The 27856-nt window shown below is 43.3% G+C and overlaps 1 protein-coding gene across 2 annotated transcripts in view; it reads right to left on the reverse strand.

Moving 5' to 3' along the window:
- Window positions 1-3441: 3441 nt before the first annotated feature.
- The window catches only part of LOC119973901 (mitochondrial mRNA pseudouridine synthase RPUSD3-like), a 34040-nt gene continuing 9625 nt past the window's right edge, over window positions 3442-27856 (reverse strand). For both annotated transcript variants that reach the window (XM_038812500.1, XM_038812499.1), the window contains 7 exons: window positions 22122-22166; window positions 19252-19345; window positions 9826-9933; window positions 8620-8704; window positions 7935-8061; window positions 6998-7137; window positions 3442-5670 (listed from right to left, as the gene is read on the reverse strand). In XM_038812500.1, coding sequence (XP_038668428.1) covers window positions 5365-5670; window positions 6998-7137; window positions 7935-8061; window positions 8620-8704; window positions 9826-9933; window positions 19252-19345; window positions 22122-22166 — 905 coding nt within the window. In that variant the 3' untranslated portion in view covers window positions 3442-5364. The remainder of the gene's footprint in view (window positions 5671-6997; window positions 7138-7934; window positions 8062-8619; window positions 8705-9825; window positions 9934-19251; window positions 19346-22121; window positions 22167-27856) is intronic.

Raw genomic sequence — 27856 nt, forward strand, 5'->3', positions numbered from 1 at the left:
CACCTATAAAGATCGCCAACTTTACTTTGACTCCCCAGAGGAGGCCTGGACTTTTGTCCAGGCAGAGAAGCTGGACTTGAACTGAAGACTGGGGGCTGGGGAACATTGTACACAGCTCGGAGGCTTTGTCCTCCTTGATATCCTTTCACTTTTTCTTTTTGGTTCTATTGGACGATGTTTTTTTTTGCTGTTCTGTTTTTTCTTGTCTGCTTTTTGGGACTGTTATCTGTTTACTTGGGTGTTTTGTCATATCATTTTGGGATTTTTATTATTTCACTGGTTGCGGGTTTGGGTGGGGTTCGCAGCCCTGTTGGGTCATGTGCCTGTCTCCCCGCGTTTTGGGTCGGGGGGGGGGCTTGGAATGGGGGCGCTGGCTTTTCTCCCGCGCTGGAGAAGCAGGAGGCGGGGTCTGCATTGGAGGAATAGGTGTGTGACACTGGGGAGGGTAATTGGGGTGGCGGGAGCAGCCGGGGTCAGCAGGAGTCGGCTGACTTATGGAAGTACAATGACTGGAGTTATGCAGCTAGGGGGGGGGGCCTAGTTTGGTGGGGGGGGAGATACCGGGTTGCTGCTGGAATGGCCAAGAAGGAGCTGGAGCGTGCAGAGGGGGTCGGGATGGGGGTCTGTCGCTGTGGGGAATGGGCTGAGCAGGGGGCGCGGGCACGTGGCGGATTACGGAAGGGTGATGGCTAGTCGACAGGGGAGGGGGGCAGGTGGCCCTCCGATCCGGCTGATCACCTGGAATGTGAGGGGACTGAATGGACCGGTTAAACGGTCCCACGTGTTCTCGCACCTGAGGGGGCTGAAGGCAGATGTGGCTATGCTTCAGGAGACGCACATGAAGGTGGCGGATCAGGTTCGGTTGAGGAAGGGGGGGGGGGGGGGGGGGGGGCAAGTGTTTCATTCGGGGCTGGATACAAAAAACCGGAGGGTGGCGATCCTGGTGGGGAAGAGGGTGTCGTTTGAGGCGTCGAGTGTGGTGGCAGACAGCGGCGGGAGGTAAATGATGGTGAGCGGCAAGCTACAAGGGGAGCGGGTGGTGCTGGTCAATGTATAAGCCCCGAATTGGGATGATGCAGGTTTCATGCGGCGCATGTTGGGCCGGATTCCAGATTTGGAGGCGGCGGGGGGGGGGGGGGGGGCCTGGGCCATGGAGGTTTGCGAGACCGAGGGCCAGGGAATTTTCATACTTCTCCCATGTGCATAAGACCTACTCCCGGATCGATTTTTTTCGTTTTGAGTAGGGCGCTGATTGCGAGGGGTAGTAGACGCTGAGTACTCGGCGATAGCCATTTCGGACCATGCCCCGCATTGTGTGGACCTCGAGCTGGGGAAGGAGAGGGACCAGCGCCCGTTGTGGCGCTTGGAGGTGGGGCTGCTGGCGGACGAGGTGGTGAGGGGGCGGATTCGAGGATGTATCGAGAGGTATCTAGAGGCCAACGATAATGGGGAGGTCCGAGTGGGGACGGTCTGGGAGGCGCTGAAGGCGGTGGTTCAGGGAGAGTTGATCTCCATTTGGGCCCACAGGGAGAGAGGGGAGCAGAGAGAAAGGGAGAGATTGGTGGGGGAGGTGGTGAGGGTGGACAGGAGGTACGCGGAGGCCCCAGTGGAGGGATTGCTGTGGGAGCGGTGCAACCTTCGGGCTGGGTTCGACTTGTTGACCACCAGAAAGGCGGAGGCTCAATGGAGAAAGGCTCAGGGTGCGGTGTACGAGTATGGGGAGGTGAGCAGGATGCTGGCACACCAGCTCCGTAAGCGGGATGCAGCCATGGAGGTTGGTGGTGTTAAGGATCGGGGAGGAAATGTGGTGCGGAGGGGGGTAGACATTAATGGGGTCTTCAGGGACTTTTATGAGACTATATTGGTCCGAACCTCCGGCGGCGGAGGGGGGGATGGGGCGCTTTTTAGACCGGCTGAGATTTCCGAGGCTAGAGGAGGGACGGGTGGAGGGTCTGGGGGCGCCAGTTGAGCTTGAGGAGCTGGTCAAAGGGATAGGGAACATGCAGTCAGGGAAGGCGCCGGGGCCGGATGGGTTCCCGGTTGAATTTTACAAGGCGTATGCAGACCTGCTGGGCCCCCTGTTGGTTAGGACCTTTAACGAGGCAAGGGGGGGGGGGGGGTGGATTTGCCCCCGACAATGTCTCGGGCGCTGATCTCCTTGATGTTTAAGCGAGACAAAGATCCCCTGCAGTGTGGGTCATACAGGCCGATCTCACTCTTGAATGTGGACGCCAAGTTGTTGGCAAAGATCTTAGCCACGAGGATTGAGGACTGTGTGCCGCAGGTTATTCATGAGGATCAAACGGGGTTTGTGAAAGGGCGGCAGCTGAACACTAATGTACGGAGGCTCTTGAACGTTATAATGATGCCGGCGGTAGAAGGGGAGGCGGAGATAGTGGTGGCGCTAGATGCGGAGAAGGCCTTTGATAGGGTCGAGTGGGGGTACTTGTGGGAGGTTGTGGAAAAGTTTGGGTTTGGGGAAGGGTTTGTCAGTTGGGCGAGGCTGTTGTATGAGGCCCCGATGGCGAGTGTGGCCATGAATAAGAGGAGGTCGGATTATTTTCGATTATATCAAGGGACGAGGCAGGGGTGTCCCCTATCCCCCCTACTTTTGAGCTGGCAATTGAACCCCTGGCTATGGCGCTGAGGGAGTCGGGGGATTGGAGGGGGCTGGTCCGGGGTGGGGAGGAGCACAGAGTGTCGCTCTACGCGGACAACCTTTTGTTGTATATGGCGGACCTGGTGGAGGGAATGCTGGTGGTAATGGGGATTCTCCGGGAATTTGGGGATTTCTCAGGGTATAAGCTTAACTTTGGGAAAAGCGAGCTGTTTGTGGTACACCCGTGGGACCAGGAGGGGGGATTGATGGCTCCCGCTGAAAAGGGCGGAGAGGAGCTTCAGGTACTTGGGGGTTCAGGTGTTTTCTTTTTTGTGAAAATTTGAATAATAATTATTATTTTTAAAGAAAAGAAACATTGGAACATGTTTTTTCACCAGTGTATTTCGAACCAGGAGGCCACAGTGGGTTTTGATTTTAAAATGCTCTTGGTTTGTCTTGCTCAGCGAAACACTCTAATCAGGTTGTGGGCTTGCATCACGTGCTTTAGCGATGATTTGGTGACCACAATTCTATGGTACCCCAGTGCTGTGGCTTTGCTTCACTTGTTAGAGGAAATTTAGTTCAGCTCACATGTTCCTCTTTTTAGTGTTCTCCTATTGCCCAGCATCTGAGGTGAAATTCAAAATGCAGACTTTTAAAAGTCATTCATGGGATGTGGATGTTGGTGCCTGGGCCAGTATTTATTGCCCCCCCCCCCCCCCCCCCCCCCCCCGAGGGCATTAAAAGTAAACCACACTGCTGTAGGTTTGGGAGTCAGAGCAGAAGGGCATTCGTGAACCAGATGGGGTTTAACAACAATCAACAGTAGTTTCATGGTATCATTAGAATTCCAGATATTTTATTGAATTAAAATTTAATTATCTGCTATGGTGTGATTTTGAACTCTGGGTTATTAGTCCAGTGACAATACCACTACGCCACTGAATCCCCTGCTCCCTTATTGGAGCACGTGAGGTCATGGTGCACACTGCTATCAATTGATGTACAGACAGATGTTTCATTTGGATTACCAACCGTTTCACTTTTTTCCAAAATTAACTGGCAGACTATTTTTAAACTGCAAACCGAACAACTTTTTGTTTTTAAAAAAAAAAAAAGTTCTGATGAGAATATTCCTGCCTCATCTTATGTCTGGCAGAGGTAATACTAAAATCTACTATGTCTCACAATACTGTCAATTTAGTAACTATAATTTTGGAACAGCCCAAGTTTGACAACTTCACAGAACTAGAAAGCATATCAAATAGAAATAGTTGTGCCCTCTTGTGGAAGAATAACTCAACAAATCACTTTTCAAAAAATAGTACTTCTACTCAAATATGAATCAACCTGAGTGACTAAAGGGGTTGTTCCAGATTAATAACTCAGGCCACTTTCATTGACTGGTGTGCTTTCAAAATCTCTCATGCAGGTGATATTTATGTTATAAACAAGTTCCCTTAAAGTTGCTCCAATAAGTGTGTGTTCAGTGCTGGGCCATAGCATACATCAGCAAGAGATCAACAGCCGCAGGTCAATGGCTAAGGAGCTTGTAAGTCAATGGTTTTCCTCCCACTCCCTTTCAAGGCCAGGTTGATGAGTATAAAGATTGTAAACCTCAGGAAACTTGTACAATGATTTTTGCAAGAGCAATCAATAATCACTAGGCGCTGTAGATGCACTTACAATCAGACATAATCAGCAACCGTTCTAGACGGCAGGCGTAGTGGCAGGTTGCTGCTGGTAAAGTACAACCCAAGTGAAAAAGGTTATGATTTATTTCATGAATCTGTATCCCCCACTTTCTCAGGTAATGCATTCCAAATACTAACCACTCTCTGCAAATTGTTTTCTTCATGTCACCTCTGCTTCTTTTGCCAATCAGCTTAAATCCTTGCCATCTGATCAGCAACTTTTCAGTCAGTACGAACTTCATTTACTGTAATTAAAACCCTTCCGGATTTTAACGGCCTCATCAAATTCTTGGCGCACTGTTAGCACAGGCAGCTGCCAGCTCGATTCCCTTATAAAGATGCTTCATTTGGTCACTGCCAAATAACACTTTCTACACAGAAGACATTTTACAAAGCTTTACAAAGTTTTGTGTTTATGTGAGACTAGCGTCGAACCATCCTGCTGTGACTCCAGGATATGGGCCATATGGGGCTGCATGTGGGTAAAGTGAATCACTCCCAGCTTCTGCCTTGAACCACTGCGTCAGCAGGGACACCAAAAATAACTCAGAAACAACTGTCCCTGGAGTAAGCAGGATTTACAACTCGTTGGAGTGTACCACTCTGACCAGCATCACAGTCTGGTATTTCACCGCAATCTTTTTCTTTCCTCCTGAACCTGTTGATTCTTCCCAGTCTCAGCCAAGTGGTCATTCCATCAAAGCTTAGACAATGGAGTGTCAGCAGGCTAGAGGGGTACACTGCACACGATTATATTTTCAGCCACCATCTGCATAGGCTAATTGTTAGCCAATTATCAGAAATTCAAAACTCTGGCTGTTTTTACTCTCCTGCACCCAGAAGAATTAAGGTACGGCGCACCAAGATTATTTCTGGATAAAATTAGATTTTGGTAAATATCACAAATTTCTACAGCAATTCTTATTACAGATAATTGTTCCACTTGTTCTATGGGACAGATACCTTCTCTGGAATCGAATCTGCACTCATTCAAGCCCATTCTCTCATTGCATGCAAGTGAGGAAACATGCCCGATCTTGCAGATTTCCAACCAGCACTTACAGCTGGATTTTACTGCAAAATAAATGGCACAGAAAAATAATCCTTCTCTAACCCAGAGTACTGGCTTGAACTACTGCTGAACACAGTTCCTTGTTTTTTTTTTGTCATATTTTCTTCAGCAAACTCATTCATTGTTAAACCCAAGAGTTCCAGAGTCCTAAGGAAGTAAGCTGGTGGAGCCGCCGTAATCATGGTCGCTGATTTCTTCCTTTCAAACGGTGGAATTACAAGTTTGTGTAAGTGAAGGTGAAGTGGCATTTTCCACATCTGTTTCTGGTCGAAATGCAGCTTCCGCAGCAAGGATTCATCCAATACCTAAATGAGTTAAGTAAAGGGTTAGCAAGGGTTTCCAATACCTTGGTGGGCAGCGCGGCAGCAGAGTGGTTAGCACAGTTGCTTCACAGCTCCAGGGTCCCAGGTTCGATTCCCCACTTGGGTCACTGTGTGGAGTCTGCACGTTCTCCCCATGTGTGTGTGTGGGTTTCCTCCGGGTACTCCGGTTTCCTCCCACAGTCCAAAGATGTGCAGGTTAGCACATGGATTAGCCACGTTAAATTAGCCATGTTAAATTGCTCTTGGGTTAGGTGGGGTTACTGGTTTACAGGGATAGGGTGGAGGTGAGGACTTAAGTGGGATGCTCTTTTCAAGAGCCGGTGCAGACCTGATGGACCAAAAGGCCTCCTTCTGCACTGTAAATGCACGATACCTACTGATACTGGGACAGACACAAGACTAATCAACTTCAAGTTATGATTTGGACATAAATGTCTAATGTATCCCTGAGAGCATAAGGGAAGATCCTTAAGACTGGAAAGATGATGACGTTAGCATGAACCAATGATTATAATAATAGTAATCTTTATTAGTGTCACAAGTAGGCTTACATTACATGACAATGAGGTTACTGTGAAAAGCCCCCAGTCGCCACACTCCAGCGCTTGTTCGGGTACACGGAGGGAGAATTCAGAATGTCCAATTCACTTAACAAGCACGTCTTTCGGGCTTGTGAGAGGAAACTGGAGCACCTGGAGGAAACCCACACAGACACAGTGAGAACGTGCAGAACCGCAGACTGACCCAAGTTGGGAATCGAACCTGGATCCCTGGTGAAGCAACAGTACTACCCACTGTGCTACCGTGTCGCCCTATGAGGATGGAGCAATATCATCACAGCTCATTTGAGTCACAGACTTATCAACAATAAAGGTGGTAGTAATAGACTTCAGGACATAGATAAACTAGTGAAATGAGCAGTCGCATGGCAGGTGACATTTAATGCAGAGAAGTGTGAAGCAATACGATTTTGTAGGAAGAACGACAAACTGCAATGTAGACTAAATGATACAATTTTAAAGGGGGTGCAGGAAGAGAGAAGGAAATTTCAGAGCTGCCAGACTTAGAGGAATGTTAACATCTCCGTGGATCTAGGCTGGAGATTAGAAAGATAGGGAGCAGTGAGGCATGGAAGGTTTTGAAAACAAAGAATAAGAGTTTTGAAATTCCTCTCACGCATGCACACTCATCTTAACCCTCTAATAGTACCCCACCTATAAAAACCTACTTCCCTTCTGCGCATCATTCCAAACAATATCCCATTCCTCCTTCAGTAACCTATCCTTATTATATTCTACAGTGGACTTACCTGAGTTTGAGGAATTGCTGATTCCACTGGAAGGCAGAAGGGAACTCCAAGAACCTTTCCCAGTCTCACAGAATGAACATGATCACCAAGAACGGCACAGAGTTTGACAGTGAGGTGGACCTGCAACTGGCTCTCAAAGGCTGGGGGAGAAGAACATGCAAACATTGGAAAATTGTCAATCTCTAGTTAGGAAATAGCAACAGCTTAATTAAAGTGAAGCCAGAATACACAGACCTGTAAACAGAAATATTTCACTGTTGGAAAATGTCATGGGGATTGGGACTGCTGTTTGAAACTTAAATGGGAGCTAAAATAAGGATAGATCTATGTATGATTTTTGAACAATTTTTTTAATTTTAGACTTTCTGGGACTCAGACTGTTTCTTAAATCGATACAAAGCTAAGAGTTAAGGATGTGAGCCAACTAAATCATTTTTTCCCCCCGCCATTTGTCAACTTTCAGTAATGGAGACAAAAATGAGAAAGACACAATCTGCTGGCCTGTGCAACTGACCTCCGCTCCTCTATCTTTGTGGCCATCAGAAATTGAGGCAGTGAAGATCACCAGTACAGAGGTTTCAAAGCACTGCTCCATTCCCAATTATGAAATTATAAACTCCCAAAACTCACGTTGCTCTGCTTAAAATATTCCTGACCCTTTCCTTAATCCTGTTTCAGCCCAGGTTCATTTCTGTCAATTCGCTCATCAATGGAAGGTAAAGACAGCAACCGCTGCTTCGTCTACACACAAAATTCCAGTAAAGTATGGGCTCGTTACCACTCCACCTAGGAGCACATACTAGCCCATATCCCCCTGCAAGGATAGGTTTCTCCCCACTCTCACCCATTGCCCACACTATGACGACTCCCAAGCCCATCTCATATGCACCATGATAAAATAGGGAATATTTTGACAGCTAATGTCAGTCTGACTCACATGTAAGAGGCTGAAGCTGTACCAATGCACAGCTCTCTGTATTGTCCAGAACCTTGTACCGTGTAACAGCCTTCTTTACTTCCTTCCGCTGAAAGTTTCCAGGAGTGGGATGAAACACAGGAACCACCTATCATTGCGATAAAATATGATGAAGCAACATCATTGCAAGTTTTACAAACCCATGTAGGCAGGAATAGTGATTGTATATCTATGCTACATTTTTGTCACTACATGACTACTGGGATGTGGGGCTGTCATTACTTCCAGAATAGAGAAGTGCAGTCAAAGCAGCAGGAACTCGAACATGTTACTTTTTTTATATTTCTTGTATTTCTTTTGCAAGAGAATTGGTAGTCAACTGCATGCAGGCTGCTTCTAATTATTTTATTCTGTTATCAATAGCAGGAAGAATGTTTTGAGGTAGAAAGATAGATGTCCCACTCATTTCCCTTTGTCTAGAGACATGGCTCAGCATCTCCTTCTACAGCGGAGCCAACAGCAAGATCTCATGATAAAGAGATCTCATGAGAAGAACCCCATGTATTGCCGTGCATGAATTACACAACATTGCAGTACACGGTTGCTAGTTTCTGATTTTCCACATATTTCTCACTAACCAGCCACCTTGTCTCAATGTTCATTCTGATGGAAAAAGTGGAGGGGGTGTATTAAATAGAATAATTACCAGATTATGCTCCCCAATATTCTGTTTTTTCAAAGCAACACTGATTTCTCCCTCCGCAGGTTCTGGGACACCCACTATCACTGTGCTGTTAAAAAAGGAAAACGCATAATTATAAATAATCCAAAAGAGAATCCACCAACACACAGAACTCTGAAGCAGTAGGGTGCAATTCACACCACCTTCATGTGCCATACATTTCAAATCTTTAAACTTGGCAAGGTAATATAGAATAAATTGATCAGTAAATTTATATAATTAAACAATGAAAGGACTTCATTATACAGTACCTTCTCACATCCTCAGGGCTTCTTAAAATAGTTTACATCCAATGTATTACTTCGGAAATATTGTTCTTATGTTGAGAAGTTAAGAAATTTAAGAAATAATTATGTGTTGAAATCCAAGCAATTGAAGGGGATGTGTTCGTTCCCTCACCGCCTCCTTCAACATCTCAGAACAAGTTTCACAACCTTTTCTATTCTGCATCCCAGCCACTGATGTATCGCCTCCTATTCTGCCTGCTGGGCTCTCTTATCTTCTGTGATACCTCCGAGCTACACTCTCGCGGCACCCCTGCCCACCCCTCCATATCCTACCATATTCATGTCCCTCCACCATCTCTTAGCCACACTTGCACATCTGCAGCGACACAGGTCCGGCAGCTGGCCACAAAATCAGTTTGAGAGCAGAATTTAGCACAGAGATTTCTAAAAGCAAGAAAGAAGACAAAATACATCAATGTTTTTAAAATGCAAGGTGCATTTCAAAACATCGCCCAAACGCTTGACAGGTGTTTTAAACTGCTGGTTGGAGTGCTACTGCCAAGTCAAAATGGGGCACAAACATAGTTAGTGATAGCCCTGTGCTCATGGATCTCCAGTTTATGTTAGCCCTATTACTCATGGTGCTCAGTAATGCACAGCCACTAACATCTATGACATTGGCACCTTAACAGAGCAAAGTTTGTGTGAAGTAGCTTTGATATGCTGCGATTGCAGAGAAAATCTAACATCTAATGCCCATTTCTGGGTGTATCTAAATGGCAGCTCTATTTTATTGTCGAGTAGTTAAAAGGCTGTGTTTCCATTACACTGTTATTGCAGATGTTGTTCCTTAGATTAGTATGTGTGACACGAACCCCAGGTTAGCCTATCTTAGCTTTTATACTTTTCTTTTTTAAGATTTGTATAATAACTCAACCATTACCAGTAATTGGCAATTGCTTCCTTCTTTCTCCGAGCGTGTATGAAGGCATCCTCAATGTATTTGGTGGTTTGATGACAGGTGGAAAGCAGCACTAGACCAGAATAGTCCCTGTTAAGAAACAGTGCAATATTCATCTGTTTAAACAAGGATCATCTTCCGTCAATACAGAAGAACATGAATAACTGAGTTAGTCACATACAATACACAGATTGTGTAACACCAATCTCCACATACGAGTGTCCTGACCCAGGTTTTTTGGTACAAATTAGTTCGGGACCAGGAACTTTTTGTTTAAAATAGATAAAATTTGAGATTCAAGACACTTGCTGAAAGAATAAAGGCACACAATTCCATGTTTTTTGAACAAACGAAACAAACATAACTAAATTTAAACTCAGAAAGATAAAACAATTCACAATATCTATCTTATACTTCTGTGAGAAAGAAAGCTGCACCATGGTAAAGGTTTCTTTACAGGAAGTACCAAACATCACAGACGTCTAAGAAATAGCTTATTATGTATTGTACAGATAAACATATCATTTTGTTCCGCACTTACACATAAGTTACAATGGCCACTTACATATAAGATATAAAGGCTTAACAAAACAAAAGCCAAAGCCAGCACAAGTAGGATTAGCATGATTTAAACATCATAGAATTATCATAGCTCAGAACCTGTCTTTTCTCCTGCACACTTTCTTTAAACGCCAGACAGAGTTCAACAACAATTGCATGTTGTTTTCCATAATCTTTACACGGTTGACCAAAGGTAGTGAAGATACATTAAAATTTTCTTTAGCAATAGTTTGACCAGTTTGTATTTCTATTTTGCACATGGGTTTTCAACTTTTCTGGCGTAACTGCAAACCAATAATACTCATATATTATTCACTCAATATTTACAAATGACTTTATCATGGGTTTCTCAACATTAATCCAGAAGAACATGGGACTTTTCTTACTCTTTTGCTCTGTTGATGGAAACAAGCCTTCAATGGGTCCTCTATGTTTCAAAGGAAAATATGCATGTCTGTTTGAAAACCAGCTTCAAAATGATCTTCTTCACTTACTTCTTCAAAAACAGACTTTGTCATTTCATTGTTTGATCAACACCAGATGAAAAAACCTGAACTGAGGGAGTTTTCCTCGCTGTAGTCAAGTAATTTTCGAGCTTATCTAAGAGATGTCCCACAGCCTTCTTTTTGCACATCTTTGTATTCTTCTTGTTGATGTTTGGAAAATGGAATCTTAAATCGCCACTTCTTTCAAAAATTAATCCAAATATTTGTTTGTTCTCTTATTTTCCAATTCTTTTCCAAGCTTGTTAATCTTTTCATTCAGGTCAACAACTGTTTTGGTCATTTCAATTGCCTTTCAACAACTTCAGCTGGGGCATTCAGTTAATTTTGCAATCTTTCTTCCATGGTTGCTGCCTGCTTCTGAAGACTTCTCCATTCACTCATTAGATCTTCACTCCGTTTCTTCTAATTTTCTTATATGCTTTTAAAGTTCGAACGTGCTCTTCCAAACTGTGTAGCTCATCCTTCTTATTCTCCAGAATGCATCGAAGTTCAAGAGGCTCTTTTCATGCTGAAATTCCGACAGTTCATCAGTCGTGGTTTTTAATTCTGCATTCAACCAACTGTCCTGAATCATCAGCAATTCCTGTTCATGTTCACGGTGCTTTTCACCATATGTAGAGATATCTGATACTAGAAGTTCATCAAGTTTTAATTGAAGATCTATCTCTGCTGAACATGCTTCTACCAGTTTATCAATTAGACATTTCAGGACTCATCTTTTGTGCATGAAAGTTGGTTCTGTATGCTGATCAGTTTTATCTTAGCAGGAGGTCTTGTGGCACAGTGGGAGTGTCCCTACCTCTGGATCACAAGCTCCGGGTTCAAGCCAACGCCAGGGCCTGTCGCCCAGGTAAGGAGAATTTAGAATACAGTTCAGCCGGCTGATAAAAAGCTTGGGAATCCTTTTCCACTATTCCCCAAAGGAAAAGGTGTGTGAGAAGATACGCTTAAAACATCCTTAGCAGAGCCTAATTGCTCATACAGCCTTTGACATTCTTGCATGTCTCAGAATAACCTTTCTTGGTCCTGGGTTAGTTGTTTCCCCACCTCATTCTGCCTAGCATTACGAGCTTGGGGAACAGTCCAGAATTTCTTTTTTTTATAAAATAAATTTAGAGTACCCAATAATTTTTTCCAATTAAGGGGCAATTTAACGTTGCCAATCCACCTATCCTGCACATCTTTGGGTTGTGAGGGTGAAACCCACGCAGACACGGGGAGAATGTGCAATCTCCTCACGGACAGTGACCCAGGGCCGGGATTCGAACCCAGATCCTCAGCGCAGTAGGCAGCAATGCTAACCACTGTGCCACCGTTCTGCCCCCGCCTGCAGCATTTCTGTTTCGCTCACCTCAAAAGGATCTCTCAGAATTCTCTGTTCAAACCAAATCATGACCCTTCCATTTAGGTAAACTGGAAACAATTTCCACCACAACAATTCTGTTCATTAAGTCACCTTGTAAATTGACTTCACACCAGGAGGCAGGTTTCTGAGTCCCTTAAAGGCCCCTATTGATACGTTTTGTTTAATCAAACCAGATGGAACACAAATCATAACATCAGCCACCATTAATGACTGATCTGCCTCTCGGGGCAGCACGGTAGCACAGGGGTTAGCACTGTTGCTTCACAGCATCAGGGTTCAATTCCTGGATTGGTTCACTGTCGGTGCGGAATCTGTAAGTTCTCCCTGTGTCTGTGTGGGCTTCCTCCGGTTTCCTCCCACAAGTCCCGAATGACATGTTTGTTAGGTGAATTGGACATTCTGAATTCTCCCTCGGGTGTACCCGAACAGGTGCCGGAGCGTGGCGACTAGGGGATTTTCACAGTAACTTCATTGCAGTGTTAATGTAAGCCTACTTGACAATAATAAAGATTAGCCATTAATGACAACGGATCTTGAGTGGATCCCTGGCTGAACCGGGACATGTGTGTATTCTCACTAACGAGGTTAACTCTGAATGGGGCAACGTAACTCAGGCTTTGGGCGTATCCCTCTAACTCTGCTGCTAGTAGTCATTTTAACCTAAAATTGGTTGCTACATCTTGGACCCCATTTCTGGACCCAAGTTCCTGATATCTCCCTATCATGACAGGGACAGACTCATAAGCATTAAGTACCGCAGTTTTAACAACCTCATAATCTGAGGATTGTTCATCCAAAAGGGTAGAATATACATCCATAGCCTTGCCAGCCAAAACACTTAGTAAATTTATAGTAAATGTTTACCCACTTTGGCTTTGTGGCCACCTTTTCAAACAAGATAAATCATCTCTCAACACTGTCTTCAGTGAGTTTAGGGTTAGGCACTATCCAATCGCTTTGTTGTATCAAAACTTGAGAGTGTGATTGATTCCTCATCCGAACTACCAACTCTTCATCCAGTAACCGAAGCTTTCCTTGAGCCAGTTCATGCTGTCTGTTTCTTTCTTTGAAACTCAAGCTTTTGAATTGCTATTCTTCTCTTCTTCCTTTTTCAAGATTTTTCATTTTCTTTTCTATCACAAGTTGCTTCATATGCAACTGACTTCTCGCCAACTCAACTGAAGTTCTGGCTGGATTAACTTTTCCTTCCTCCTGTCCCAGATATTGACCTATTACCTGAATTACATCTGCTTTCTTAGCCCCTGCTCTCAACTCTAACTCTTCTGCTAATGCAATTAGCATAGCCTTGGTTACTAGTTGCAAATTATTCAGCGATAAATCTTCCCCACTCCAGAAAGGTTGTGGCAACTGGCAAAACCATTCTGAAGTTTAATTGGTATAGTAAAGTTCACTGTGTAAATTTAATCAGCCTTAACCTCAGCAAGTAGCAGTACTCTGCAGTATCTGTCGGTGGATTTGAAATTTCACAAGAGACTCCAATTTATGTTATGATCCTGGGCCAGGAATTTGGTATTACCTAGTTCGGGACCGATAAGCAAGTAAACAAAGTTTGAGATTCAAGACACTTGCTAATAAAGAGACTAAAGCCACAAGATTCCATGGTTTTTGAACAAACTAAATAAGCTTTATTGTACAAGGTGTTATGGGAGCGGCGTTTTCAGAACCCCAAAATGTATCATGGAGTTCAACCAACCTCTCCCTTTAATGTATTGTTGCTTTTGAAGCACACGGCTTGGTCTCCAGGTGTGGTAATACAATTATGGACACGTGGGTTTTTAAACACAAAACAATGTTTATTCCATGAATTCAACTTAACCTTATTAAATAAACATTGGATCACTTACCATCCCTTTCTTCAAAGATAACCCTGAAAATAATACAACACTAAATAGTCAAAATGTTCCTTCAAACCTCCAAAAGATTTAACATCTTTAAACAGAAACACATCAAGTTAAAGACCTTACTATTATGAGTTTAAATCAACCAAATGATTCAGAGATAGTCTTTCATGGCAAAGATCACAGCAGATCCAGCTTACTGCAAAACACAGACAGGCCCAAGCTCTTTTCCTCAAAACTGAAACCAAAACACTGCAAAAAGCAGAAGTGAGCTCAGCAGCTCCCCCCACCCTCTGACATCACTTCAGTATATGAGCTACTCCATTTCTTAAAGGTACATTGTTTAAACATCCATTTCTTAAAGGTACTCTCACATGACATCTCCGCCCAAGAAAAAAAAATAAACCATCAACTTCAGGATGGTTTCATTTTTCACCATCCACTAAGAAACGTACACAGTAAATATACTTGTTTGTTTCACAAAAAAAACAACACACGCAAACAGGCATAATAATAAAGTCCATCTTTCCCGTTCTTCTTCCTCCAACCGAAATCCTTCTCGATTGACAGTCTCTTTGAACAAGAAAGTCAATGCACGATCCATCCGTTCCTCTACGCCTCGGCAATTCTCTTTAAAGTTAGATACTTCAGTTCAATCTGATCATAGAGTCCCTTGCAATTCTCCAATACAGGAGCATCGGTTATCACAGCTTTCAGGCAGTCACATGCTGTTGAAAGTCCGCTGTCCATTGAAATTTTTGACGTTTCTTTAGCAAGTCCATCAGTGTAGTAATCACGCCACAAAACCTTTGCACAAAGGTCCGATCAAATCCACTCATGCTGAGAAATCGCATTATTTCCCTTCGTCTTGAGGGCATTCGGAAACTTCACAAGGAAAGTGATTTGGGCTTCTCTAAATTCACTTTCGGCTAGGTTCATCACCAAACTCGTCTCCTGAAGTCGATCGAAGAACTCCATACGATGTTTTAAATGTTCTTTCCATGTCTGGAAGTTGAAAATAAAAGCAGATTGTCCCATTTGCTCAATGCAATCCTTCAAACGTGGGATAGGATAAGAGTCCGTTCTTGTAACTGCATTCACCTTTCGATAGTCCACACCCAACCGTTGGGTACGGTCTGGTTTAGGTACCATCACTATGGGTGAGCTTCATTAGCTGCAACTCACTTCAATTATGCCATTTTTCAGCATACTCTCAATCTCTCTGTTAACCGTGCCAATTTTAAAGGATTAAGTCCATATGGATGTTGTTTGATAGGAACAGCATTTCCCACATCGACATCATGTATAGCCATTTTAGTACATCCAATTTATCTCCACAACTTGCCCATGTGATATCAATAACTCTTTCAGGTCAGTTCGTTTTTCCTCTGGGAGGTAACTTAAAAATTCATCCCAATTTTTAAGAACATCCTCATTTTCCAATTTTATTTGAGGTATGTCAAATTCACCGTCATCTGGATTTGGTTCGTCACTTTGAGTTAGAATCATTAAAACTTCCTTTTCCTCCCCTTCCCTTTCAAAGTACCTTTAAAGCATATTCACATGACACACTCGGTGAGTCTTCCTTCTATCTGGTATTTTTACCACATAATTCACCTCACTTAATTTCTTTTCAATCTGATACGGTTCACAAAACCTAGCTTGTAAAGGCTCACCTACCACTGGTAACAACACTAAAACTTTATCCCCACTGACAAAACTACGAACTTTGGATTTCTTGTCCGCTACCCGCTTCATCACATTTTGTGCAACTTTCTCTATTTATTAACTGCTTTATTTAATCGTTCCCTAAAATTTGACACATAATCCAATTGTGTAATGTCCGATTTCTCACCCACTAATTTGTCCTTAATCAATTTAAGTGGTCCTCTTACCTCTTGACCAAAAATTAGTTCAAAAGGACTAAATTTGGTAGACTCATTAGGTGCATCCCTAATTGCAAATAATACGAATGGAATTCCTTTATCCCAATCCTCTGGATAATCTTGACACTACGCCCTCAACAAATGTCTGATGCCACCTTTCTAACGCTCGCTGTGCTTCTGGATGACACGCAGTTGATTTACATTGTTTTATTCCTAAGCTATCCATAACTTATTTGAATAACTTTGAAATAAAATTTGATCCTTGTTCTGACTGAATTTCTGTGGGTAGTCCACATCTAGTAAAGAATTTAAGTAACACCTCCACAATCCTTTTAGCTGTAATATTACGTACTGGAATGGCCTCTGGAAACCTAGTAGACACATCCAAAATAGTCAAAAGATAATGATTCCCACTTTTTAGGAAGCGGTCCTACACAATCAATTAGGACCCTCATAAAAAGTTCCTCAAATGCTGGAATGGGTATTAAGGGCACTGGTTTTATCACTGCTTGAGGTTTCCCTATCACTTGACATGTGTGACATGATTGACAAAATGTAACTACATCTTTATGTAGTCCAGGCCAATAAAAATGTTTCTGGATTTTAGCTTGAGTTTTCCTGATTCCCAAATGACCTCCCACTGGTACCTCATGTGCAACTCGCAACACCTCCTTTCTATACCCTACCGGCAATACTATTTGATGAACTTCTGCCCACTTTTCATCCGCCTGCATATGTAAAGGTCTCCATTTTCTCATCAAGGCATCACTTTTAAGGTAATAACACTCCGGTATGCACTCAGATTCCTCTTCCGTATATGCTTTCTGATATATCCGGTTTATTTCTACATCTTTCTGTTGTAACTCCACAAATTTGCCTGAACTAAAAATATCCGCCTCATCCTCCACCTGTTCTTGTTCGTTTTCAACCATCTGATCAAAAATCGTTTCTGATAATTGCACTTCAACTTCATCTTCACTCTTTGATTTCTCCTCTTGTCTTAACCTGTGATTTTGCGACCGGGTAACTACACAATCCGGAAAAATCCCAGGATATTCGTCCTTCAACACTTCAGTTGCCTGATTTTCCACTGGCTTATCAACCACAGTAGGCATCACTCCCACCTGCGATCCAGCTATATCATTACCCAAGATAAACTATCTTGTCCAGGAATACAGTTTATCTATTACTCCTACTACCACTTCACCACTCTTCACTGGACTTTCCAACCTTACCTTATATAATGGAACGCTACTCCTCTCACCCTGAATTCCACATTTCACCACCTTTTCTGGCAACATTCTTCCCAAACTATATAATTCCTCATCTCTTACCATTAAAGATTGACTAGCCCCTGTATCTCTTAAAATTGTGACTTCTTTACCTGCTCCTCCTGATACACATGAGTAAACTTTACCCACACAAGTAAATTCTTTAAAGGCATCTGGCACCTTCTTAACAATTACTTCTTGAACAGGCTGTACAATCATTTGCACTTCCTTCGCTTCCCTTAGGCTTTCCTTTACCACTCCAACAAATCCCACTGTCTTATCCTGTTTCACCACATCAGCCTTTCCAGTGCTTTTCTTCAACCACCAACTGTGACTTTACATGGCCTAGTTTATTACAGTGAAAACATTTGAAACTTTTCATCTCTTTTCCACCCTCCTGGATTTATTTTTTAATCTGAGGTACACTCTCCTTATTATCTCCCATCAGATCACCTTTACCAGTTGAGTAAACTCCTCCAAAAGTATAATAATTTCTCTGAGAGCTTCATACGTTTGATCTATTTTCAAAGCCCTTATCCATCCATCAAAATGACTCTGTTTGAGCCTTTCAAACTCCATGTATGTTTGACCAAATTATTTCCTTAAATTTCTAAACCTTTGTCTGTAAACTTCAGGCACTAGCTCATATGCACTTAAGATAGATTTCTTAATCTCCTCATACGTCCCAGATACCTCCTCCGGTAGTGATGCAAACACTTCACAAGCTCTACCTACCAGCTTTGTTTGAATCAGTAATACCCACATGTCCTGTGGCCATTTCATTTGTTTAGCTACCTTCTCAAATGAAATGAAAAATGCTTCCACTTCCTTCTCGTCAAACTTTGGCAATGCTTGGACATATTTAAATAGATTCTCACCAAGCCTTCGACTATGACGCTCCTTCTCACTATCCTCATCACTATCATCCAACTGTACGTTTCCCTTTATGTCTGCCAATTTTAATTGACTTTCATGTTTCATGGCCATTTTCTGAAGTTCAAACTCCCTCTCTTTATCTTTTTCCGTGGTCTGTATCTCCCTTTCTTTTTCTTTCTGTTCTGCTAGGGCTATAGAGAGAATAAAGCCACAAGATTCTTTGGTTTTTGAACAAACGAAATAAGCTTTATTGTACAAGGTCAGAAAGACAAACAATTTACAACAGAACATCACTGCTCCAAAGGGCTATCTTTTCCACAACTGCCTGCAACACAAAGCCACCAATCTTCTGCTGCCTTCCTCGATTTCCAGGGATTCTCCCAAGTCCTTGCTACATGGTCTGGCACTCACAGACCTGTTCCTGTTTGGAGCCTCTTTCTCTGCTCTCTTGTTAAACTGGGACCTGTCTCTGTCCCCTCTTTGTCCCGTCTGGTACTCTTCTTTGACGATGGTACCCGCTCCTCGGTCACTTGATTGGAGTTTTTGCGCTATTTTCTTTTTATGGAGGTGCACTGGGCCTGTTCTGGGACTACAAAACTCCAGATTTCGTAAACACCGCCTGCTCCCAGTCCACGCATGTACAGAACCCTCCCCGAGGCCTGTGGCATTTGGATTTATGACCCCCCACTCACTAATAAGGTAAGTCGGATCTTGTAGCAATGAGACTTTATATAAGTAGTGGTCTTAGATGTATGTCAACATATAATAGTCTTCTGAACGTCAGGATTACTTTCAGGGAATATCTTGATCTGTGGGAACAGTCTGGAGTTGCGCTTCTAAATTTGTGTTGTAAATGTTGACTTGAAGCTATCACCTCGATATCACTGGTGCCTCTCTATACATGTTGCTATAATCAGTATACTGCAATATCTTTACTCCACTATTTGCTTTGTTCTGACTAGGTTTGGCTGTAATGTGTTTTGAGTACAGTATAGGACCAGTACTATTGCACAACCATGCTGCCCTAGTTTCACAATATTTCCTAACGAAGAATTGTCAGGATTTCACAATGAAGTCGCTTACCTGTTACTTGCCTTTACAATGTGGAGTTCTTTTGAAAGATTCAATCGCTGCTGAAGTTCTGGAAGCAGTGAGGTCAAACAGAGGTTGTCTTCACCTGATGGACATTTAAAAAAAAAAAATGATTTGCCTCTTCTAAGTAATGATTCTCATTCAGTCAGCAGTAACTAATCAGCTTTTGTAGTTTGGCTGGAGCTGTCACAACACTAAAATTTCATGGTCCATTTCTGCTCATGTTCTACTATTTATTCATTTAGCAAATGGAAAGGGGGAAACATAGGAATGGGGTAGGCCATTCGGCCCACCAATCCTGCTCCACCACTGAAACAGATCACTGCTGATCAGCTACCTCTGTCACTGGCGGGTCTGGTACAGGTGGTTAAAATGAACGTGTAGCCACGATTTCTGTTTATTTTTCGATGCCTGCCGATTTTCCTGCCAAAGACTTTTTTCAGAGAGATTGAGGGAAGGATTACTTTGTTCATATGGGGAGGGAAGGTGGCCAAAATTAGAAAGGTGCTGCTACAGAGAGGAAGGCAGGCAGGGGGTTTGGGTCTTCCGAACCTGATCTATTACTACTGGGCGGCGAATGTGGAGAAGGTGCGGAGCTGGGTCAGAGGGGTTGATTCCCAGTGGGTCAGAATGGAGGAGAGTATGTTCAGGGACTCAGGTATGAAAGCACTAGCAACAGCACTGCTCCCGATGGCCCCGGGAAAATACACAGGGAATCCTGTAGTAATAGCTTCATTAAGAATTTGGAGGCAGTTTCGCCAATACTTAGGTTTGGGGGCAGGGTCAAGGGAAATGCTGATTCGGGGGAACCACAGATTTGAGCCAGGGAAGTGGGATAGAAATTTTCAGAAATGGGAGGAGAAGGGGATTAAGACACTAAAAGATTTGTTTTTTAGGGGTCAGTTTGCAGGATTGAAGGAGCTGGAAGCGAAGGATGGGCTGGAACAGGGGTAAATGTTTAGATACATGCAGGTTCGAGATTTTGCCAGAAAGGAGATATAGAGCTTCACGGTGGAACCGGCCTCCACGTTGCTGGAGGGGATGCTGACGACAGGGGGACTGGAGAAGGGGGTAGTGTCGGCGGTTTACGGAGCTATTTTGGAAGAGGAGAAGGCACCACTGGAAGGGATCAAAGCAAAGTGGGAGGAAGAGTTGATATGGAGGAGGGGTTCTGGTATGAGGTGCTCCGGAGAGTGACTGCCTCCACCTCGTGCGCGAGGTTGGAGCTGATACGGCTGAAGGTGGTATACAGAGCACACCTCACGAGGGCGAGGATGAGCCGATTCTTTGAAGGTGGAGAAGATGTGTGTGAATGTTGTGCGCGGTTTGGTGGGAGGATGTGATTGTTGTTATTGATATGGGGATTGACATATTTGTCACTGATTATTGTTTATTGTTGGTGGGTGTAAATTTGGGAGAAAATGTGAAAAAGGAGAATAAAAAAATATTTAAAAAAACAGAAAGACAGATGTTGAGGGGCGACCTGATAGTGGTCTACAAGTATGAGGAGCATGGATAGAGTGGATGGGCAGGCACTCTTTCCCAGGGTGGAGAGGTCAGTCACCAGGGGGCATAGGTTTAAGGTCTGTGGGGCAAAGTTTAGAGGAGATGTGCGAGGCAGATTTACGCAGAGGGTGGTGAGTGCCTGGAATGCGTTGCCAGGGGAGGTTGTGGAAGCAGATACATTAACAGAATTCGAAAGGCATCTTGACAAACACATGGATTGGATGGGTACAGAGGGATATGGCACAAGGAAGTGCTGAGGGCTTTAGAAAAGGTTGGTATCATGACCGGTACAGGCTTGGAGGGCCAAAGGGCCTGTTCCCGTTTGTATTGTCCATGTTCTTTTATAAAATTAGTGTTTTGAGCTACTTGAATAACATCACTGCTCGTAAAACCAATTGCTAAGCACAGGAAAAGGAACATAACCCTGGCTCAAAATTGCAATTCTGTAGCAGCAGATTATACCTGAAAAGTGTGCAATATCACTACGGTTTGAATGTACGAGTTTGAATCTAACAATCAGAATACCGTGGGCCCAAGTCAGCTAAGCTTGTAATTATGTGCTAAAAAATAAAGTGAGATTTTAAACGTGTTTTTTCTGCTTACCAATGTTCACTTCTCCCTGCCTCTCCTAAAGGTATTAACTGCTTCCCAATGTCTGTTTCCATGGTGCAGAGTCATCCTACAGTACTCCTTTCACAGAGTATGGTTATTTGTGTGTGGGCATCATCAGTGAATGTTAAACAGAAGAATCACTGCTGAGGCTAACTGTCCTAACCCAGCGTATGGACACATACACGTCACAAGCGCACTCTCTATGGTTCCGTTAATCTGAACTTAGCCCTTTATCATTGTCTCCTTGGTCGGCATGAGCTATTGCCTCAGTGAATTATTCTGAATGGTTTTCTTCACCCGTCAGAACAGGAGCAGAGCAGAATAGAAATTCAAACTCGCATCCGCCCACACATTGCAATTAGAACACTAATTACGCTGTCATTTTCTCCCTTTACCATTTTACCAATGCTCAACTGAGAGGAAAGCTGGATAGTTATTTCCAGAAATTAATCAGGGGTGTTCTGCAACTATCCACCAAGAGCTGCATAAGGAGAGCTTGGCAGCAAGTAACTCTACATCTAGTTTTTCCTTTCTCCGTGGCGAGGTACTGAATTCAATGCCACTGTATGGCAACTATTTTTAGATCAGAGCTTTACTGTGAAGGTAAGGGTTGATCTGAAGATACATCCTGCAACTTTTAGAACCCTGATATCATCCATACTGGAGTGTTATTCTTAATCTGGTTCAAATAGGAGATTGGAAAGATGACAAACACTTCAACTCAGGAATGTGCACATTGTTACCTGTGATGGGGAGCCCTGGAGGTTTATTGATGCCGATCAGAGGATCTGGTAGAGAAGCAAACATTAAGTTAGGAATCAGCTTATTCGGTTACACACACAATACATTGATTAAGGGAAATGCTATCAGCCATGCCTCTGAACATATCGACTCAGAAACATGGAGAACACATCTTCATTGCTGAATAAAACTATTTACGTGGAGCGGAAACCTTGATCTGAAATTGGCTGAAGGGAATAACGGCAAATAAATTAAGCCTGCAAACTCTCAAAGTTAATGTATCTCAAGTTCTTTAAAATGCTTCACATGACTTACATAACATGCATCAAACAAACATTTATCCATACTGTTCTGGCGCAGTCAAATCTCTTCAGTAAATACTTGTGTTCCTATACCTGTGAACTTTCAGCAAAGCAAGACAGATGTAAAGGACAAAGTCACTGCACAAAAATGTAATAAATTAACTCTTTTTGTATAGTCCCATTGTTCATAATGTTAATTAGATGGCAAATCTTTCCATACAGCACTTTAACCACAGTGGTTCAAAGGGATTGCCCCAATCCAAAACATTTTTTGTTTTTATTTATTCATTCGCGAAGTATAGATGTTACTGGCAAGGCCGGCATTCATTGTCCAGCCTGAACTGCCCTTGATAAAGTGATAGTGAGTCACCTTATTAAACTGTCTATGTGGTGAAGTTACTCCCATAGCTCTGTCCGGCAGGGAAAATGATGAAGAACTGTGATTTAGTTCAAAATTGCAATGGTGTGTGACTTAAGAGCAAAAGGTAGGTGTTGATCGTGCGCCACCTGACCTTGTCCTAAGTGGCAGCGTTTACAGGTCTGGAAGGTGCTCGGTCTTGATGAGTTGGTGCAATGCATCTTTTAGATGGTACACGACTGCAGTCACTGTGTGCCAGCAGCAGAGGGAGTTAATCTTTAAGGTGGTGAGTGGGATGTTGATCAAGCGGGTTGCTTTGACTTTGTTGCTATTGTAGGAGCTGTACACATCTACGCAAGTGGAGAAGGTTCCATCAAATTCCTGATTTGTGCCTTGTAAGTGGTGGGGCTTCAGTGAGCTCAGCAGGTTACTCACTTGAAATAGAGTATCCAACCACTAAACTGCCCGAGTGGCACAATATATGTGTGGCTGGTCCATTTAAGTTCTTAGTCATGGGTAACCTCCAAATATATCGATGGTGGGGCATCGATGGTAATGCCATTGAATGTCCAGGAGAGCTGATTAGATTTTCTTTCATTGGAGAGGATTGTTGCTTGCCAGTTGTGTGGCTCAAATGTCACTTGCCACTTACCATATGGAAATGGTAGCAAGGTGGTGATGTTACATTAGTAATCCAAGTTCAAATCCCACAATGACAACTAGAAGAATTAGAATTTAGTCAATTATATAAATCTGGAATAAAGTGTTAGTCTCAGTAACAGTATGCATGAAATTATCAGAATGTTGTCACTGTTTAAAAATATAGGGTTTCCCATTTAAGACAGAGATAAGAACTTTCTCTCAGAGGCTCCTGAGTCTTTAGAACTCCTCCTCAAAAGGCAGAATCTTTGAATGTTTTCAAGACTGAGCTGGATGGATTCTTGATAGACGGGGGGAGGGGGTGAAAGGTTACTGGCAGGAAGTTACCGTCAAATCAGCAATAATCTTATTGAATGACGGAGCAGGTTCGAGGTTGCTGAGTGGCCTACTCCTGCTCCCAATTCGTATGTTTTGTATGTTGTAAAAATTCACCTGGTTCACTAATGCCCTATAGGGAAGTAAACCTGCCGTCCTTACCTAGTCTGTACTATATGTGACTCCGGACCCACAACAATGTGGTTGACTCTTTACTTCCCTCTGAAATGGTCTAGCAAGCCACTCACTTGTACCAAACCACTCACAAGCACCTTCTCAAGGGCATTTTGGAATGAACAATAAACATTGGCTTTGAAGAAATGCTCACACCCAGAGAATGAATAATGTTGGTCAGGTATTGCTCACAGTTTCATCATCTGAGGGTCTCTTAACTTCTGTAGAATCACCATGTCAGGTTTTTTTTTAAACAGGTTTTTAAGTGTCAATTAATCTTTATTAAATCATAATAGAGTAAATGTAAAGTAACACAACTCAAATTAGTAGAAAATTCGATTACTTCACAAAGTATAATGCAAGTAAAATTCTTATGTAACAGATACTTTTCTTTCTCATCTACAGAAGCTATCAGACGTTGTCTTTCTTTCAAGACTTTCGACAAGATTCTCTGATTTGAACAAGACAAGCCAATAAATAGATTAGTGACTGGGACTAAGCACTTTGAAATAACAAAGCAATAATTGCCAATTGATCACATCATCAAAACACATCCCAAGATGTCTGGATTGAAATGAATAACTTGGCCTCTCCCTTTCATACTAGTCTTAGGCAAAACAACTATTTCTGTAAATTGTATGAAATAATCAGTATTTATAAACTTAATTTTTATTTTTTTGAGACAGACCCCAACTAAAACAGCAACTGAATTGAAATGGGAAAGTGAAAGGGAGACTTAGAAGGAGAACTGAACCTCTCATTTGCTGAGATAGACAGAGAAATACAGCACAGAACAGGCCCTTCGGCCCACGATGTTGCGCCGAACTTTTGTCCTAGGTTAATCATAGAATTTTGGACAATTTTTCATGGCCAATCCACCCAACCTGCACATCTTTGGACTGTGGGAGGAAACCGGAGTACCCGGAGGAAACCCACGCACACACGTGGAGGATGTGCAGACTCCACACAGACAGTGACCCAAGCCGGAATCGAACCTGGGACACTGGAGCTGTGAAGCAATTGTGCTATCCACAATGCTACCGTGCTGCCCTTAAGAAGTTAACCTACACTCCATTATTCTACCCTAATCCATGTACCTATCCAATAGCCGCTTGAAGGTCCCTAACGTTTCCGACTCAACTACTTCCACAGGCAGTGCATTCCATGCCCCCACTACTCTCTGGGTAAAGAACCTACCTCTGACATCCCCTCTATATCTTCCACCATTTATCTTAAATTTATGTCCCCTTGTAATGGTGTGTTCCACCCGGGGAAAAAGTCTCTGACTGTCTACTCTATCTATTCCCCTAATCATCTTATAAACCTCTATCAAGTCGCCCCTCATCCTTCTCCGTTCTAATGAGAAAAGGCCTAGCACCCTCAACCTTTCCTCGTAAGACCTTCTCTCCATTCCAGGCAACATCCTGGTAAATCTCCTTTGCACCTTTTCCAAAGCTTCCACATCCTTCCTAAAATGAGGCGACCAGAACTGCATACAGTACTCCAAATGTGGCCTGACCAAGGTTTTGTACAGCTGCATCATCACCTCACGGCTCTTAAATTCAATCCCTCTGCTAATGAACGCTAGTACACCATAGGCCTTCTTCACAGCTCTATCACTTGAGTGGCAACTTTCAAAGATCTATGAACATAGACCCCAAGATCTCTCTGCTCCTCCACATTGCCAAGAACCCTACCGTTAACCCTGTATTCCACATTCATATTTGTCCTTCCAAAATGGACAACCTCACACTTGTCAGGGTTAAACTCCATCTGTCACTTCTCAGCCCAGCTCTGCATTCTATCTATGTCTTTTTGAAGCCGACAACAGCCCTCCTCACTATCCACAACTCCACCAATCTTCGTATCATCTGCAAATTTACTGACCCACCCTTCAACTCCCTCATCCAAGTCGTTAATGAAAATCACAAACAGCAGAGGATCCAGAACTGATCCCTGCGGTACGCCACTGATAACTGGGCTTCAGGCTGAATATTTGCCATCCACCACCACTCTCTGTCTTCTATCGGTTAGCCAGTTTGTTATCCAACTGGCCAAATTTCCCACTATCCCATGCCTCCTTACTTTCTGCACAAGCCTACAATGGGGAACCTTATCAAATGCCTTACTAAAATCCATGTACACTACATCCACTGCTTTACCTTCATCCACATGCTTGGTCACCTCCCCAAAGAAGTCAATAAGACTTGTAAGGCAAGACCTACCCCATACAAATCCGTGCTGACTATCCCTAATCAAGCAGTGCCTTTCCAGATGCTCAGAAATCCTATCCCTCAGTACCTTTTCCATTACTTTGCCTACCACCGAAGTAAGACTAACTGGCCTGTAATTCCCAGGGTTATCCCTATTCCCTTTTTTGAACAGGGGCACGACATTCGCCACTCTCCAATCCTCTGGTACCACCCCTGTTGACAGCGAGGACGAAAAGATCATTGCCAACGGCTCTGCAATTTCATTTCTTGCTTCCCATAGAATCCTTGGATATATCCCGTCAGGCCCGGGGGACTTGTCTATCCTCAAGTTTTTCAAAACGCGCAACACATCTTCCTTCCTGACAAGTATCTCCTCGAGCTTATCAGTCTGTTTCACACTGTCCTCTCCAACAATATGGCCCCTCTCGTTTGTAAATACTGAAGAAAAATACTTGTTCAAGACCTCTCCTATCTCTTCAGACTCAATACACAATCTCCCACTACTGTCCTTGATCGGACCTACCCTCGCTCTAGTCATTCTCATATTTCTCACATATGTGTAAAAGGCCTTGGGGTTTTCCTTGATCCTACCTGCCAAAGATTTTTCATGCCCTCTCTTAGCTCTCCTAATCCCTTTCTTCAGTTCCCTCCTGGCTATCTTGTATCCCTCCAGCGCCCTGTCTGAACCTTGTTTCTTCAGCCTTATATAAGTCTCCTTCTTCCTCTTAACAAGACATTCAACCTCTCTTGTCAACCATGGTTCCCTCACTCGATCATCTCTTCCCTGCCTAACAGGGACATACATATCAAAGACACGCAGTACCTGTTCCTTGAACAAGTTCCACATTTCACTTGTGTCCTTCCCTGACAGCCTATGTTCCCAACTTCTGCACTTCAATTCTTGTCTGACAGCATTGTATTTACCCTTCCCCCAATTATAAACCTTGCCCTGTTGCACGCACCTATCCCTCTCCATAACTAAAGTGAAAGTCACAGAATTGTGGTCACTACCTCCAAAATGCTCCCCCACTAACAAATCTATCACCTGCCCTGGTTCATTACCAAGTACTAAATCCAATATGGCCTCCCCTCTGGTCAGACAATCTACATACTGTGTTAGAAAAGCTTCCTGGACACACTGCACAAACACTACCCCATCCAAACTATTTGATCTAAAGAGTTTCCACTCAATGTTTGGGAAGTTAAAGTCACCCATGACTACTACCCTGTGACTTCTGCACCTTTCCAAAATCTGTTTCCCAATCTGTTCCTCCACATCTCTGCTGCTATTGGGGGGCCTATAGAAAACTCCCAACAAGGTGACTGCTCCTTTCCTATTTCTGACTTCAACCCATATTACCTCAGTAGGCAGATCCCCCTCGAACTGCCTTTCTGCAGCTGTTATACTATCTTTTACCATCCTCCCTAATCTTGTTGAAACATCTGTAACCAGGGACCTCCGACAACCATTTCTGCCCCTCTTCTATCCAAGTTTCCGTGATGGCCACCACATCGTAGTCCCAAGTACCGATCCATGCCTTAAGTTCACCCACCTTATTCCTGATGCTTCTTGCATTAAAGTATACACACTTCAACCCGTCTCCTTGCCTGCAAGTACTCTCCTTTGTCAGTGTTACCTTCCCCACTGCATCACTACGTGCTTCGGCGTCCTGAATATCGGCTTCCCTAGTTGCTGGACTACAGATCTGGTTCCC

Source organism: Scyliorhinus canicula, chromosome 11, assembly GCF_902713615.1.
Source record: "Scyliorhinus canicula chromosome 11, sScyCan1.1, whole genome shotgun sequence".
Lineage (NCBI taxonomy): Eukaryota > Metazoa > Chordata > Chondrichthyes > Carcharhiniformes > Scyliorhinidae > Scyliorhinus > Scyliorhinus canicula.